Below are 15,334 nucleotides of genomic sequence, written 5' to 3'. Positions count from 1 at the left end.
TCAGGGTTTGAGTTCCTCCTCTGTGTGTTTGTGTGTGGGACTAATTGGCCAGGGAATAGAGAGGGAAATAAAAGTGATGGGACTGGCCCCATGGTTGTGACACTTCAGTCCTTTCGATCAGAGAAGCAGTTTCCTGCCCTCAGAGTTGTATGTGTCCTGCAGCCATGACTGCCATCGTGATGCTGGTGCCCCATGGCACTGCCCAGGGGCTAGGCTTGGAGAAAAGAGAAAACCTATAGGACCCCCTACACCTTCTTCGTCGTACCCTTTCTCACTCTTCAGACAAAGAAGAGAGGGCTTCTCTTAGCGCCATGCCTGTCTATACGCACTGGGTACCTCTGAGCTCTGGACCGCCTTCAAGTTCAGGCCAGGTGGGACTGGAGAGAAACGGAAACTCACTCCCAGTCTGGAGAAACTTTGACTTCTGATCTTCTATCTCAATTTACTTTCTACAGTTTACTTTGAGTCTTCAAACAGCTACTCTAGATGCATTGTATCTATGCATGCATTAGATCTATAATTTATAGTTGCATTCAATAGGCGAAACAGGGTAGAGTCTTTGTGCTTTCTTCATCTTTTCCAGAATAGGAACTCATCAGTTTCTTAAACATAAAACAATTCATGTCACTCGTCTGCTTAAAACTCTAAAAATAGCTTCCCATCATGCTTAGAATAAAATCTGAACTTTTTGTCATGACCTTATCATTAATTTTATACTACTCTCTTCTTCACTTGTTCTGTTCCTTGATTACAGCATGCCTTAAGATTTTGGCATTAACTGCCTTCTCTCTGGAAAGCCTTCATGGTTGCTTTCTTGTCATGTGAGTCTCAAATAAAATGTCATTTCATCAGAGAGGCCCTCACATCTGAAGTCAGTTTTTATCCCTATTTATGATCTCAGGAGATGCACTTAATTTTTAAAATATGTTTGCATCACACGTGTCTTGTTCCCTGACTCATGTCCTTGCCCACTTTTTATTTTGAGGAAGATTAGACCTGAGCTAACATCCGCCACCAATCCTCCTCTTTTTGCTGAGGAAGAGTGGCCCTGAGCTAACATCTGAGCCCATCTTCCTCCACTTTATATGTGAGATGCCTGCCACAGCATGGTTTGATAAGCGGTGTGTAGGTCCATGCCCGGGATCCGAACTGGTGAACCCTGGGCCGCTGGAGCAGAGTGTGCAAACTTAACTGCTAGGCCACCAGGCTGGCCCCCCAGCCCACTTTTTACGCCAGCCATTTCTGTGGCAACCAGATTTATGCAGGGGTAACCTGACAACACCTCAACTTAGCTGTGCTGAGCAACTCTTGATTTCTGGGACATTTTAAATGCCTTCTCTGTGACTGCAGCCTGGGTACTGCTCTTCACAGTGCACGCATGAAGTGTGAGAGAACTGACCCCTTTGGGGGAAAGCTTGACCAGTGAGGGCAGGAACTGGTAGAGAAGTAGTCCCCTCTGTCTCAGGTGCACAGATCTGAGACACGGTCCCCACAGCTCCTCAGAGGGACCAGTGGGACTGAGCCCCAGCTGCCCATGAGGTGGCCAGCTCACTAACACACCCTGATCACGTGGTGTGTGCTGTTGCGTTTCCACCTTCCCCACCTCACTCTGCTGGCACTCCCACTCCTCTTGGCATCACCTGGCCAAACATGAGCTCTATGCCAGCCGTTTCTTCACTCTCTGCTGTCTGGGGGGAACCCAGGCTAAGCAATATTCTAAGGGACTTTAAAAATACTTCCTATGGAACATTTTAAGTATAAGCAACTTGTTAAGAAAGGTCAAAGGGATAATAATCGAACCACCACACAGATTTGTCACATTTTAACATTCTTCTGTTTTTACTTCTATTTTTTTAACTTAAAGAAATACAAATGATACTGTTAAAGCTCTGCATGTTCCTCTGTGACACTGTTTCTCTTCCTCCCTCCCCAGGTATGACTAAATTTGATTACTCTAAACTATAGAGTATTTTTAAATATTTTAAGTTTGATATGAATGTATACTGTGTAGTATTTTCTGCAACTTGCTATTCACCCACCTTTATTAACATGAGACTTATCTGTGGTGAGGAATGTAGTTCTTTTAAATTAATTTTCACTTATATATAGACTTACAATGTATGATCGTAGCAGACTTATCTGCTCTCCAGTTGATGTGCACTTAGTTAAAAGCAGTTATTTGATTTTATAAACAACGCTGCAGTGAACATTTTAGAGTATATCCTTGTGCCCAACTCGGAGAGTTGATCCAAGGTAGGTGAGTAGAAGTTGAATTGTTAGGTCAAAGCGTACTCATCTACCACTTGACTACATGTTGCTGATCTGCTCTTTTGAGGAGTTCTTCCAGTCTGTACCCCTGGCAGCAGTGAACGAGAATTCCCATGTTTCTTGTTGATCTGTATCTTTGCCAATACTTGGTATTGGAGCACTTTTTCAATATTTCCAATGGGTTGGGTGGGAAATAGCATCTTAGGATTTTATTTCCATTTCTCTGACTACTAGTTGCATTGAGCTTCTCTTCCTGTTTATTGGCCATTGGGTTTCCTCTAGTTTAATTTGTCCATTCTTGTCCTTTGCTTGACTTTCTATTGGATCATTTCTTTCTTATTGATTTATAAGAGTTCTGTATAAATTCAGAATTCTAATCCTTCGTCAGTTTTATCTGTTGAAAATACATTTTTGCAGCTATCTTATCTTTGCTTTGGCTTTTAGTGTTTTTCATTGTACGGAAGTTCTTAATTTTAATACAGCCAAACATTTCAATCTTTTCCTTTACATATTTTTTCCAGCTTTACTGAGGTAAAATTGTATACATTTAAGATGTATAATGTGATGTTTTGATATGTGTATACATTGTAAAATGATTGCCACAATCAAAATAATTAACATATCCATCACCTAACATAGTTAGTATTTGTTTTCGTGTGTGTGTGGTGAGAACACCAAAGATCTACTCTCCTAGCAAGTTCCAATTATACAATATAGTATTCTTAACTATGGTTACCATGCTGTATATTAGATCTCCAGAACTTATTCATTCTGCATAACTGAAACTTCATACCGTTTGACCAATCTCCCCGTTTTCCTGACTCCCCAGCTTCTGGCAACCATCGTTCTATTCTGTGCTTCTATGACTGAAACTGTCTTAGATTTCACATATAAGTGAATCATGCTGTACTTGTCCTTCTGTGTCTGGCTTATTTCACATAGCCTGTCTTCCAGGTTCATCCTCGTTGTCACAAATGGCAGAATTTCCTTCTTTTTTAAGGCTGAAGAATATTCTATTGTATGTGTGTATATATATATAGCCGCACTGATATTTGTTACTGTCTTTTTGAGAATTCTAACATTCTAACAGGTGTGAGGTGGTATCTCATTGTGGTTTGCATTTTTCTGATAATTGGTGATGCTGAGCATCTTTTCATATACCTACTGGCTGTTGGCATGTCTTCTTTTGAGAAATGTGTATTCAAGTCCTTTGCTAATTTTTTAATTGGGTTATTTGTTTTTTTGCTATTGAGTTGAGTTCCTTATATATTTTGGATATTAATCCCTTATCAGATATATGGTTTCCAAGTATTTTTTCCTTTTCTGTTGGTTGTCTTTTCACTCTATTGATTATTTCCTTTGCCATGCAGAAGCTTTTTAGTTTGATACAATCCAACTTTATTTTCCTTTTGTTGCCTGTGCTTTTGGGGTCATATCCAAAAAATCATTGCCCAGACTCCAGTATCAAGAAGCTTTCCCCTGTTTTCTTCTAGTAGTTGTACAGTTTCAGGTCTTACATTCAGGTCCTTAATCCATTTTGAGTTGATTTTTGTATAAGGTGTTAGATAAGGGTCCAATTTCATTCTTCTGCATGTGAATATCCAGTTGATCCATCATTTATTGAAGACTGTCCTTTCTCCATTGTGTTCTTGGTACCCTTGTTGAAGATTACTTTATATGTTGTGTGTCTGGAATTCATTTGAGAAATTTTTCTCTCTTTCAAGTTCATAAGCTGTTCACCTATATTTTCTTTTAAAGGATTTTAAATATTTCTTTTTACGTTTAGTTAGTTGCTGAATATATTCAGAATTCATTTTGTTCATGGTGTGAGGTAGGGATAGTATTTTCTGTCTATGTGCATAACCATTTGTACCCGCACTATTTATTGAACTTTCTTCTTACTAATCATCAATGCCCCCTCAATCATATATCCAGTTCCTCTGTATTCGTGGATCTGCTTCTGTGCTCTTTTTTATTTCACTGATGTATTTATCTATCACTGTCCTAGTACCACTGCCTTCGTTATTACACTTTTATAACAATTCTTGATATCTGGTTGGCCACATCCCTTCCAAAAGTTGTCTTTATCATTGTTTTCCATGTTCTTGGCCCTTTGCTCTTATATGTAAATTTTAGAATCAGCATGTCAAGTTTGATCAAAACCAAAACCCTATTGGGATTTTTCTTTGAGTTGCATTGAATTTATATAAATTTGGAAAGAGGTGACTTCAAAAATATTAAGGTTTCCCATCCTTGAAGATAACACATCTCTGCATTTATTCATCTTATTTAATACCATTCCATAAAACTTTAGAATTTTCTCCAGAAATATCCTTCGTACATTTGTTAGTTTTATTCCTAGGTACATTGCTATTGTAAATATATTTTCTGAAAGATTTTATTTTGTAATTGGTTTTAGTTGCTTTATAGGAATGTTATTGCTTTTGTTTGTGGGTGTGTGTCTTAACCCTCTATTCAGCAACCTTTTTGAACCTATTTTTCCTCATTTTACAAAATATGATGAAAATTTTTTTTTCATTTTTTTTTAACTCCCCTCATCTTTTCCAGCCTTCTTCCCTCACAAGAGTGTGATTTCCTTAAAAGCAAAGATCCTGTTTTTCTTGTTCACGTCCATATCCCAGGTGCCTAGAACAGTACCTGGCACACAGCAGGCACTCAGGAGATATTTATGTTTGTTAGAAGAATCAATCAATGCAGTGTCCAGTTCTGGGCAGAGGAAGTAGCATGTACTGAGTGTATCAAGGTGGTTTCACGTGTGCTGCTCTCCCTGCCTGGAACTCGCATCTCCTTTCCACCTGGCAGCCTTGCCCCCCTCCCCCAACTTTACTCCAGATTCTTCCCTGCTGATGGGCCTTCGTCCCCACCTCTGCCCCAAACCAGGCAGGTGGATCTATCCTTCAAAGACTTGGTCTAATCTAGTTCTTCCAGGAAGCTTTCCTGGGTTTCCCTGTACTTCAGAAAGATGGATCCAGAAAACAAAACAAAAAAAAAGCAAGCAAGAATTAAAAGTAAACTATATGTTCAAATAGAGCATAAAACTTAAAAGAAATAGTAGTGTTATGGAAAGATACACAGAGTAAATAACATTATGGTGGGCACAAAATGCTACTGCATTTGGGGAAAAGGAGTTGATTTATGAATAATAGATAGTAAAGATCCACCAATATCATAATGTCAACAATTAGAAGGAAGAGAAATACTGGATTAAGACACCCCCACAGTCAGTGAGTCACAAAAAACAGAGACACAAAGTGTTATGCATTGATATTGTTCATTCCTGAGCAGTTTTCTGACTACCATATTCTAGAGTGAAAATAACATATATTTGAACGTTTTCTTCCGTACTTTTAAAAAATCACTTCAATTTTCCTCTTCTGATAAATGTTTTACGAATTCCCTTTCCTGATGAAAGATTTTGCTGTGATTAAAGCTTTCATGAAGTTATGACAGAGGTGGAATAGATCTTCATTCTTGAAAGCTCATTTCTCTGTGAGCTGAGGAAGAGGCCTCTTGTAGGCAGCTGTCAGAGCTAATGAATGTTTTCCAAGTGCTGAACCTCTGGGGAAGACAGCCCCAGCCAGAGGACCCAGAGCCGGCCAGTGTGAACCTGCTCTCTGCAGACCTGTGTTCTGCAACATCTAATGGCGTCTACAACAGAAACGGTGAAGCTGCTGCGTTACCTTCCTCCTTTGAGAGTAGCTTACACATACACATTTTGAAAAATTGGTATTTCACAGATTCCCTGTGGCCTTTGGATGGTGTTGTGTTTTTGCGTGTGTGTGTGAACCCCTGGCTAAGTTACTGTACCCCTCTCCACCTCAGTTCCCGTCTCTGGAAAGAACAAAGGACAAGGTTTGGATTTGGAATAAGTGCTGTCGTCTACTGTGAAAATGACAGGATTTTGAGTTCTAAGCCTTGAGTCTGTCGTCTCACCAGCATTCTTCGTCGTCTCCTGAGCCTCTCTTTCTTCGCCTGTGCTCGGGTCTAGGGAGGATCAGCTCCTAGGGCTGTTGTGATGAAATGACAAGGTGCAGGCAGCCCAGCCACACGAATGTGAGTCCCTGCTCCCCTTTCCTTAACAACCAGCAAGGCTCTGCATCACCACACTTTGAGAATAGACGTGAGAATTCAGATGCCCTTCAGCGGGTCCTATTTTGAAGTCACACTAAGCTGAAAATGACTGAGAGCACAAAGCACAAATCCTTTTCCAAGTCTTTTTTTTTTTTTCTGTGAAAAACTACTCACCTTGCTCCTTGAGGAAGAATGGCTTCTGCCTCTGTTGCTGCCTTCTGTGTCTGCTCCTGTTGTGGTTACAACTGTCCCGTTTAGATCAGCAAACACTGATTGACTACCTGGCATGTGCCAGCTGTGATACTTGGTATTTGGGATCCTGTGTTAGATTAGGAAAGCCTTCCACTGTAATGGAAACCTAGCAAATGATTGCTAACACAAATGAAGCATGTGCTCTGGTTTTTTGTTTTGTGCATGTAGCCAATGAGTTTAGAGGATGGGAGGCAGTATGGGGCTGCTTCATTTGCTGAAGGTGTTGTCATTTCCCAGACCCCTCCTGGCCCCCACTCTGCCAGCGTCAGCCTGTAGCGTTTGTCTTCATTGCCTCCAAAGGGTTGCTGAGCTACTTGGCTTCGGACTCATCTCCAGGGAGGAAGGAAAGGGAACAAGGGAGGCTGAAGGGTGAATGCCTTCTCCTCTCAAGGTCTTGTCTTCTTATTTGGGATGGAAGGTCTCCAGAAGGCTATTCTTATTGGCTCAGACTTTGTCCTATGGGCCTCCTTTTGGAGCAGACATGATGGGAACTTGAATACTTTTCTTTTTACCGTCTGTAGTGGAGAAAACAAAGGAGTGGAGATTTCACATGGGTGGTGAGTGAGTAGACCTACAATATTTTCCGGAGGAGTAAGATGTAGTCTCTGTAAGAACTCACGGTAGCTGTGAGCACAGACAGCTGTCATACGGCTCTCCATGGAGCGGTGCCTGGCACCTCGCCTGGTGCCTGTTCCCACTGGTTGTCTGACTTATGGCTCAGGTATTCTAGTCCTCACGTACATGAGGCTTGGAGAACTCGAATTACCTTCCCAAGGTCACTTGGTTTGTGAAGGGCACATCTGTGTTGTAAGCATGTGTCCCTAGTACTAAGGAGTACCTCATGTCCAAACTTAGTTTTTAGAGTTCATGGTTTTGTTCGGAATGAGTCTCATTAATACTTTATGTTTAGGGGCACTTGACATTTTGATAAATTGCACTTCTGACATTCTCAAGTAGTGGAAAATCTTCGGGGAGGGAAAAAAGGCAAAGTCACTCTCCTCTTTGGCTGTCAGACGATTCTCAACTTTCCTTTGTCTTTTCAACGCAGTACCCGGCAGTGCCACCTGCTCCTGGATGTCTTCAACTCCACGGAGCACGAGCTGACAGTCAGCGCCCGGAGCAATGAAGAGCTCGTCCTGCATGCCGGCGAGTGCCAGCGGTGAGTGTCCCCACGCCCCACCTGCTTCCTCTCTCTGCTTTCATCCCCCTGCTGGGGAGATGCTGAAATAATCCACCCTCAGACCCCAGAGGATGGGCAGCCTCGTCTCCCTTGCAGAGGCATCATAGTCGCGTTCAAGTTTGGTGAAAGAATCTGAAGTGGTTTCAAGTTAGAGCCAAGTGTAAAGAGTCAGGGTAAAACTGGATGACGTCCGTCTGAGGAAGCAGTGGCATGTGCTTTCAGGCACCACATCTGAGGACTGAAACATCTGGGCAAGACCTAACAAGATCTTTTAAATTCTTAAGAAAGCTGGATCTGGGTATACTGGGTATTGATTTGGGGGCTGTATATCAATATCAATAGGAAGTTCCTTGGAGAAATTAGTGCCACAAAAAGCCAGGCCAAGCTTAGATCTTTGCGAAAGGTACAGCATCACCCAAGCCCAGTCCCTGGAGGGCAAAGATTTGTGCCACCACCGAGCCCTGGGACAGGGTCAGCCGCAGGACATGCCCTGGCCCAGCAGGAGCTGAGTGGGACTGAGAGCTGACCAGGAGCAAAGCCAGGACCTCTAGGGCATGTCCCAAGGCAGGTGGAGCTCGGTGACTTTGGGAAGACACTCTTCTGCTGTGGCAGGGCCCCTTCCCCAGGCCCTGGCTCACTCCCTACTGGGTCTCTGCCTAGACCAGAAGCTGTGCCTTCAAGCCGAACTTGGATGTCAGGGGCATACCCTTATAGATGGAATAAGATACAGATGGAATACAATTTTTATTTTTAATTGCAAAATACTTCAAACGTGTAGAAAATAATTTAGAAACCAGCATACCCATGTTGCAGATTTAAGCATTTTGCTATATTTGCTCCAGATCTCTCCCTGTCTCTCTCTGTCTTTCTGTGTTTCTTTCTCTCTTTCTCTTTTATTTTGAGGAAGTAAAATGTTAAAAAAAATATAGCTGACATTAACATCATTAGTCAGTGGGGGAGACGCAAATTCAAACCACAATGAGATACTACTACACATCCATTAGAATGGTTAAAATAAAAGACTGACACCAACCAAATGTTGGTGAGCATGTGAAGCGTCTGGAGCTCGCATGCTTTGGTGGCATATACAGTAGTGCAACCACTTTTGAAGAAGGTCTGGAAGTTTCTTATAAAACCAAACATACACCTACTCTTTGCCCAGCAATTCCAACTCTGGCTATTTATTAAAAAAAAAAAATTTAAATGTATGTTCACAAAAAGACTATACAAGAATGTTCCTGGCCAAAAACCAGAAAGAGCCCAGGTGTCCATTACCGGAGAATGGATCAACAAATGGTAGCATTTTCCTATAAATGGAATAGTGCTCAGTAACAAAAACTTTCAAGTTCTTAATACACACACCAACATGGGCGAATCTCAGGAACTTTATGCTGAGTGAGGGAGCCTTACCCAGAGGAGCATGCTCTGTGTGATTCCATTTGTCTGAAATTCCAGAACAGGCAAAACTAGTCCATGATGGAAAAAGCAGAACATTGATTGCCTCTGGAGAGGTTGGGGTGGGCTTTGACCGGGAAAGGGCTTAGGGGATTTTCTAGGTGATGGCCATGTTGTATAACTTGATATTTGGGCATGGGTTACACAGGTATTAGCATTTGTTAAAATTCAGTGAATATGCGCTTAAGATTTGTGTCTTTCACTGTAAATCAATTTTATGTCAAAAGAAAAACTGTAAGCACATATTGAATTCTCAGTACTGATGCTATGCTGAAGGATTTCGGGGAGTGCATGGTGTCTGCAGTAGTCTTTAGGAGGCCTGAAAAATAAGACGAATGGATGGATGGGTAGAGGGATGGAAAGATGGACAGACTACATGATAAAGCAAATAGAGTAAAGTGTTAATGGTGGAACCTGCCAATGGCCCTGTAGGGTGGAAAATTCTTCCAACTTTATATTTGAAAATTTTCATAAGAAAATGTTGGAAAAAGTATGCAAATGAGAACAGAGCTAAGCCCTACTGCCTTGGCCAACTCCCACCCAACTTCCTTTCTCTTCCCTTCATCCTCAGGGGAAATCTGTGTCTTGGAGGCAATGGCAGTACTCACACCATGTTTTACTACTTTTTATTGTATTTTACTCATAGCCACAACCAGTCATTATTTTGAGAGTTGTTTTTTTAACAACATAAGTGTTTCCATATCATGTATTTCTTTTTATTAACTTTAAATCCACATTATGCTTTGGAGCTAAATATAAATCTTGTTCTTTCATTTTGACTGCTATTTATATTTCGCTGCATGATTACACCACTTTATCTATTTCCATGGTAATCCACTGTGAGGTTGCTTCCAGGGTATTGCTGTTTAATGTGATTGTTGTTAATGACATACATGAACGCAAAGTCAGGCCTTACAGCCCCTGTTGCAAGACTGTTTGGGGCTGATAGGTGGAAGCTAGAAGTCGGTGGCTTGGGGACATTTGCGCCTTCCTCTGAGAGGAAGGAAACATTGCGTCTTGAGAGCACAGAGGTCTGGTGCCTGCAGAGGTCTTGCCGGGTGGGAGTGGGTATGGGCAGGGGGCTCATGTGCTCCTCCTGCATCAGGACAGGCTCTTTCCTAGGGCGCTGATGCATCCTTGGGGTCTAAGCCAGCAGCTTAACTGCAGCTGCCTGGGCCCAGTGCTGTTCTCCAAATTGTGAAGGAAACTATCTGCCCTCTTTCTTGTCTTTCTCGTTAGATGTTTTGATGTAGCCCGAGATCCCAAAGGACGTCAATCTAGTCTTCTGGTGACACCAATATAAAACCTGTTTTTAAAAAATTATAAATTGCCAAGCTTTGTTCTAAGCTTGGATCATTCTTGGCAATGGAAGGGTGAATGATGTTAACGCTTCCATTCGTAAATAATCACGATTTAGTTGTGTGCTTCAGGCTTCTTCCTTATTAAGCTTTTTGTTTAAATTCTCATTTCTCAGTGCTCCCAACTCACACGTTTTTTATTCACTCATAAAATATTCATTCAATAAATATTGATATTTCAAGAACTTGCTGTGTGGTACCTTCATCAGGTTCCGGGAGTGCCAAGATGAATAAATAAGGACGCTCTTAGCCAGAGAGTGACAACACAGCGTGAGGAGTGTCTCACACAGCCAGGGCGGCCCTGCTTTTCCTGCCCGATGGGGGCATTTTGCTGTCATGGTTGGGGGGGATAAACCAGAGGTCATGGTGTCACATTTGTCTGGGAAGTCATCTTGTCCCCGCTAACCTAGTGGTGACTGCCGGGAACCCTGGTGTTTGTGGGGAGGCAGGGAATCACTTCCCTCTCCAAGCCTCTCTGGCCTTGCTGGCCTCCCCTGGATCCATACCGCTCCACCTCCATGGACGAGATCACAGTTCTTTGGTTCTCACGGAGCAGGTGTGGTAGAGGAAGCGTGGGTTCCTTGCAGACCTTGGCCACGAACGTGTCCCCATACATCCAGGCCCTGTCTCCTGAGTGCCCAGTCTCTTCCCAGAGTCCTGAGCTTGACCACCTTCCCGGCTCTCCCCTTCCACCACAAGGAGCCATCCCCACCGCACCTCAGGCTTTGCTAGGTGCTAAAGAAGGCTTCTCTGTGCCCAGGTGCGGCCTCTCTGAGGAGGGTTCTTACTGCTACCTTGGAAGTGGGCAGAGGAATAATGCTTTCTGCTGGAGATGGCACAGCCTAGTCTTAAATGAAAAGCTGTATTCCTGGAATCCACGTGGCTTTGACCCTGCTCTTCACAGAACCTAGAGGGTCAAGAGGTATTTGACTTCCTTCTAAGGGTGGCCTGCAGTTCAAGAGAGGGCCCAACTCCAATTGGATTGTTGCGCTGCTGCCTCTCCCCCTTACTCCTGGTAGAAAAGGGTGATCTCATTTTACCCAATACAAGAGAAATGTATCCTCAGGAACACAGAGGTGCAGCGCGCTTCCCAGTGCAAGAAAGGATGGAGGTCATAGTCGCTGAGCCCCGTGCGTTTGGAAGAGTTTGGGCACTGCAATTCTCATATCCCCTCACGGAGGAGCTTTGTCTTCATTTTATTGATAAGTAAACGAAGTTGATCAAAGTCCGTGGGACCCACATCTGTCTGATGGCATGGCTGTGCTTGGAATGGTGATTTAAGAAGGGTTGGAGCAGGACTCGGGGTAAAACCAAGGTCTGTTCCCTTCTCCTCTTCTGCTCTGCGCAGCCTTAGGCAGGTTGTGGCCAGCACTGTGAAGTCCATCGTCAAGTGTAAAGGCCAGCAGGGGAAAGGGTGAGGTGGAGAAGCAAACTGGGTCTTTGTCTTCCAAGTTGCTCACTAATTCATTCAACAAATATACCTGAGTGTCGGGCAGGTGCCAGGACCTACCAGGAGCTGAGAAGCTGATACTGGGTCCTCACAGCGCTGAGGTTTTGGTGTGGAAGGAAGGTGCACAAACAGGTGATTGTCACACACTATGAGGGGAATTGAAAGCATGCAGGAAGAAACACAACCGGACAGGACGAGGGTGTGCTGGGAAGGCTTCCTGGAAGAAGCGTTGTTAATAAGGACAGACAGGTAGGAGTCAGCCAGGGCTGGAGAGCAAGGGCAGAGCAGCCCAGGTGAAGGAAAGCCTGCCCCAGGAAGGGCATGTTCAAAGGGCGACATGGAGGTGTTCTTCGCAGACTAAATGTCCAAGTTCTTAAACCGAAAATTCCGCTCCGTCACCTGTTTCTTAGAGATATCTTTTTAATCTTATAATTTAAAAACAACATTTCAGCAAATGGATGTAGAAGGTACCTCTCCACCTTCCTAATTTCTTCTTTAAAGGTCCTTTGGAAATTGGTGACTCCCTTCTTGGCTTGTGAGCTTCTGTGGCACGGTTGATGCATCAATTCTGTAATTAGGGGCTGTTAGTTAACATCGCTTTGGCCAAACACGATTTGTGATGCTTGGTCTGTAGTGATTACATTTTCTGGGGCTCTAAACCATCAGTCGTGACCTTCAAGATGTTGTTGCCCAGTCTTGCTGTTACTAGGCCTGTAGTAACACTCATTTTTGTCTGAGGGGTGATGTAAACGCAAGATACCACTTTCACATGCAGTAGCTTCTTTAATCCTCATGACAGTTGTTCAAGGTGTGGCAATGTGCTCGTTTTTGCATATGAGTAAGAGAACGTAAAACTTGCTAAGGGTCATGCACTTAGTTCAAATTGGAGCCCAGGGCTGCCCATGTACCACCTGTACCTCTCCTCTGGAGTTATCTACAATTCTTTAGCTTATGTCCCTCGGAACTGAGCATTCCTCCTCATCCAGTCTCAAAAGATGACCAGAAGCAGCGAAAGTTTCTTTTGAGTGAAACAGCGTGAACTTTCTCAAGAAAATACATCGCCAGCAGCAAATTTACTGGAAAATTAAGATATGATAATTATTGTGTTTTTTGCTTAATTATCAAACCATTAAAATTAAATTTCATGACAACTCTCATTTATGCATAAATCTCTTTTAATTTATGGTAATAGATGTTATCTCATGCCATGCTTCAAGCTATCCCATTTTGCCCCACCCTCCCTCACACAGCGGCACTGCCTGCACAGTGGGCCTGGTGTGCAAGTGTCCAAATGTTACCTCCCTAGGGAGGTTGGCTGTGAACAGATCAGCCTTGTCACGTGTCACGTGGATCCTAGAATGGCTTTCATGCCAGAGGGGCAGGGACGGGCTCTAGGAGCAGGCTATAGCTCCAGTGCTCTGAACCTTTCCCTCAACACTGTCCAGGCGGCTGCGAGGGCCAGGCTGTGGCTCTGGCCAGACGCTCACATCTAGGCGGATCCTGGATTGAGCTTTGAGGCGGGAGTGAGAAGGCCTGGCTTCTCTACCGGTGTGGTGGTTGTGTTTCCTTTTGATAATCTGCCGGTGGGCTCCAGCCTGTGGCAGGGTGCTCCCTTCATCCTGCAGTCCGTTTCTGGTTTCCCTTTTTTTCTTCTGCCCGTTGAGTGTCTTAGATAAGCCTTTACCTCCTCTAGGTTCTGGTTTCTTCTCTGGCTGTATGAGAGGTTAAAACAGTGTTCACTATAGGGATGACAGAGCGAACACAGTGAGGATGTAGTCGGCGCTAACTTGTAATTGCTGCATTTGCTGTGCCACTTGCTCCATCTCCACAGCATCTTGTCAAGTCGACGTCCTTATCATCCCTGTTGACCAGATGAAGAAACAGCTCAGAGACGTGAGTGGCTAGTGACTGCTCAGGTCCCTTCCTTCTCTAAGGCTTCTGATTTTTATTTTACATCACTCCTCACAGAGGCATTTGGGGAGCAGAGAAACATTGGCAAGATGAGTGCTAGCCTGTGCATCCTCTCCGCATGCACCGTTCCCCTGTGTGCCAGGTGTGCGCCTGAGTCCCAGGGAGCACCGGAGGGCCTGGCCCTGCCCCGGAGTGCATGATCAGTGATTCCTGTGCAGTCTCTTCTCCTCAGCTTTATGCTGTCATATCGAACATTCTCATTTATCCAAGCCCAGAAGAGCTCCAAACTCAAATACCTGGCTCCAAGGTTTAATTCCTTCACACACTCTGAAGAACCTTGTGACTCATTCAAGGAATACCTCATTGTTTGGAGCCTGGTGCTACTGCTGGTTGTTATTTAACTGCTCTTCGCGTTTTCGTACATCCTCCCTCCGTGGGAGGCATGCTCCGCCCCTCTCAGTGAACAAGCCCGTTCCCTCCGCCTAGAGGTCCCTCTTGAAACCGTTCTGAGTTAGAAGAGTGTGGATTTTCTTTGTACTTTCTTTTTCAAACTGGAAGGAAAATGGGAGAGTCCTTCAGAAACTTAGTTTCTAGAAACAAGGAGAAAGCATCCTGCTGTACTCTTGTCCTTTCAGCTGATCGATGGGGAAACTGAGGCTCAGGGTTGTTTAGCAAGTCCTGGGTAGAATGGCGTTCATCCCAGGGCTCCTAATTCGCCTGTCTAGAGCTGTCTCCACCGCACCCTCTGCCTCCCTTCTAATGAGCAGTTTTTACAGTTGTCCTCATGGAAACCCAGATGGCTCTTGGATCAGTTGGAGCCCCTGGTGATTAATAGGCAGCAAGAAGAAGTGTTGGAGTTCAGCCTGGAGAAGCAGCCTGATCACAGAGATTCAATACCTTGGGAGATGCAGCCGTTTGCTGACTCAGATGACGGGAGAAATGTTTTTCTTTTTGTGAGAAAAGAAAAACAAGATGACTTGATTGGGTTCCATATACTGTGCAGCTTTCTGTTCCTCAGAAATCTTAGACGTGGGGCTTTTCTTCTGGGTTTCTGCCTGTGCAGTTCTTGAGCGTCTGCTCTAGCGAGGGCGTGCAGAGTCCTCCCTGTCATGCAGGAGGTGGCCCATCCTCACACGCCCCTGCCCTTGGCTGCAGGCCGGTTTTCAGCTGCTCCCACCTGTGAACAAAGGCCGAGTGGCACAGGCTGGGGCCACACGGAGCGCATGTCCAGTCCTGGCCAATGGTTGGCTCAGCTCTCTTGGGCAAGTTGCTTGGCCTTGTTGAGCTTCCAACTGCTTTTCTTTAAAATGGGATAATAAGGCCTGTCCTACAGGTTGTTAGAAATACTAAAGTTCATCCACATCAGGT

At 44.1% G+C, this 15,334-nt stretch overlaps 1 protein-coding gene across 9 annotated transcripts in view; it reads left to right on the top strand.

Moving 5' to 3' along the window:
* Positions 1-15,334, top strand: part of TRAPPC9 (trafficking protein particle complex subunit 9) — a 622,816-nt gene that overhangs the window by 389,159 nt on the left and 218,323 nt on the right. For all 9 annotated transcript variants that reach the window (XM_005613305.3, XM_005613304.4, XM_005613301.4 and 6 more), the window contains one exon: positions 7,661-7,771. In XM_005613305.3, coding sequence (XP_005613362.1) covers positions 7,661-7,771 — 111 coding nt within the window. The remainder of the gene's footprint in view (positions 1-7,660; positions 7,772-15,334) is intronic.

The sequence above is a fragment of the Equus caballus genome, chromosome 9, assembly GCF_041296265.1.
Source record: "Equus caballus isolate H_3958 breed thoroughbred chromosome 9, TB-T2T, whole genome shotgun sequence".
Taxonomy (NCBI): Eukaryota; Metazoa; Chordata; class Mammalia; order Perissodactyla; family Equidae; genus Equus; species Equus caballus.
The sequence above is the reverse complement of the archived record's forward strand: the minus strand, read 5'-3'. Positions and strand labels throughout refer to the sequence as shown.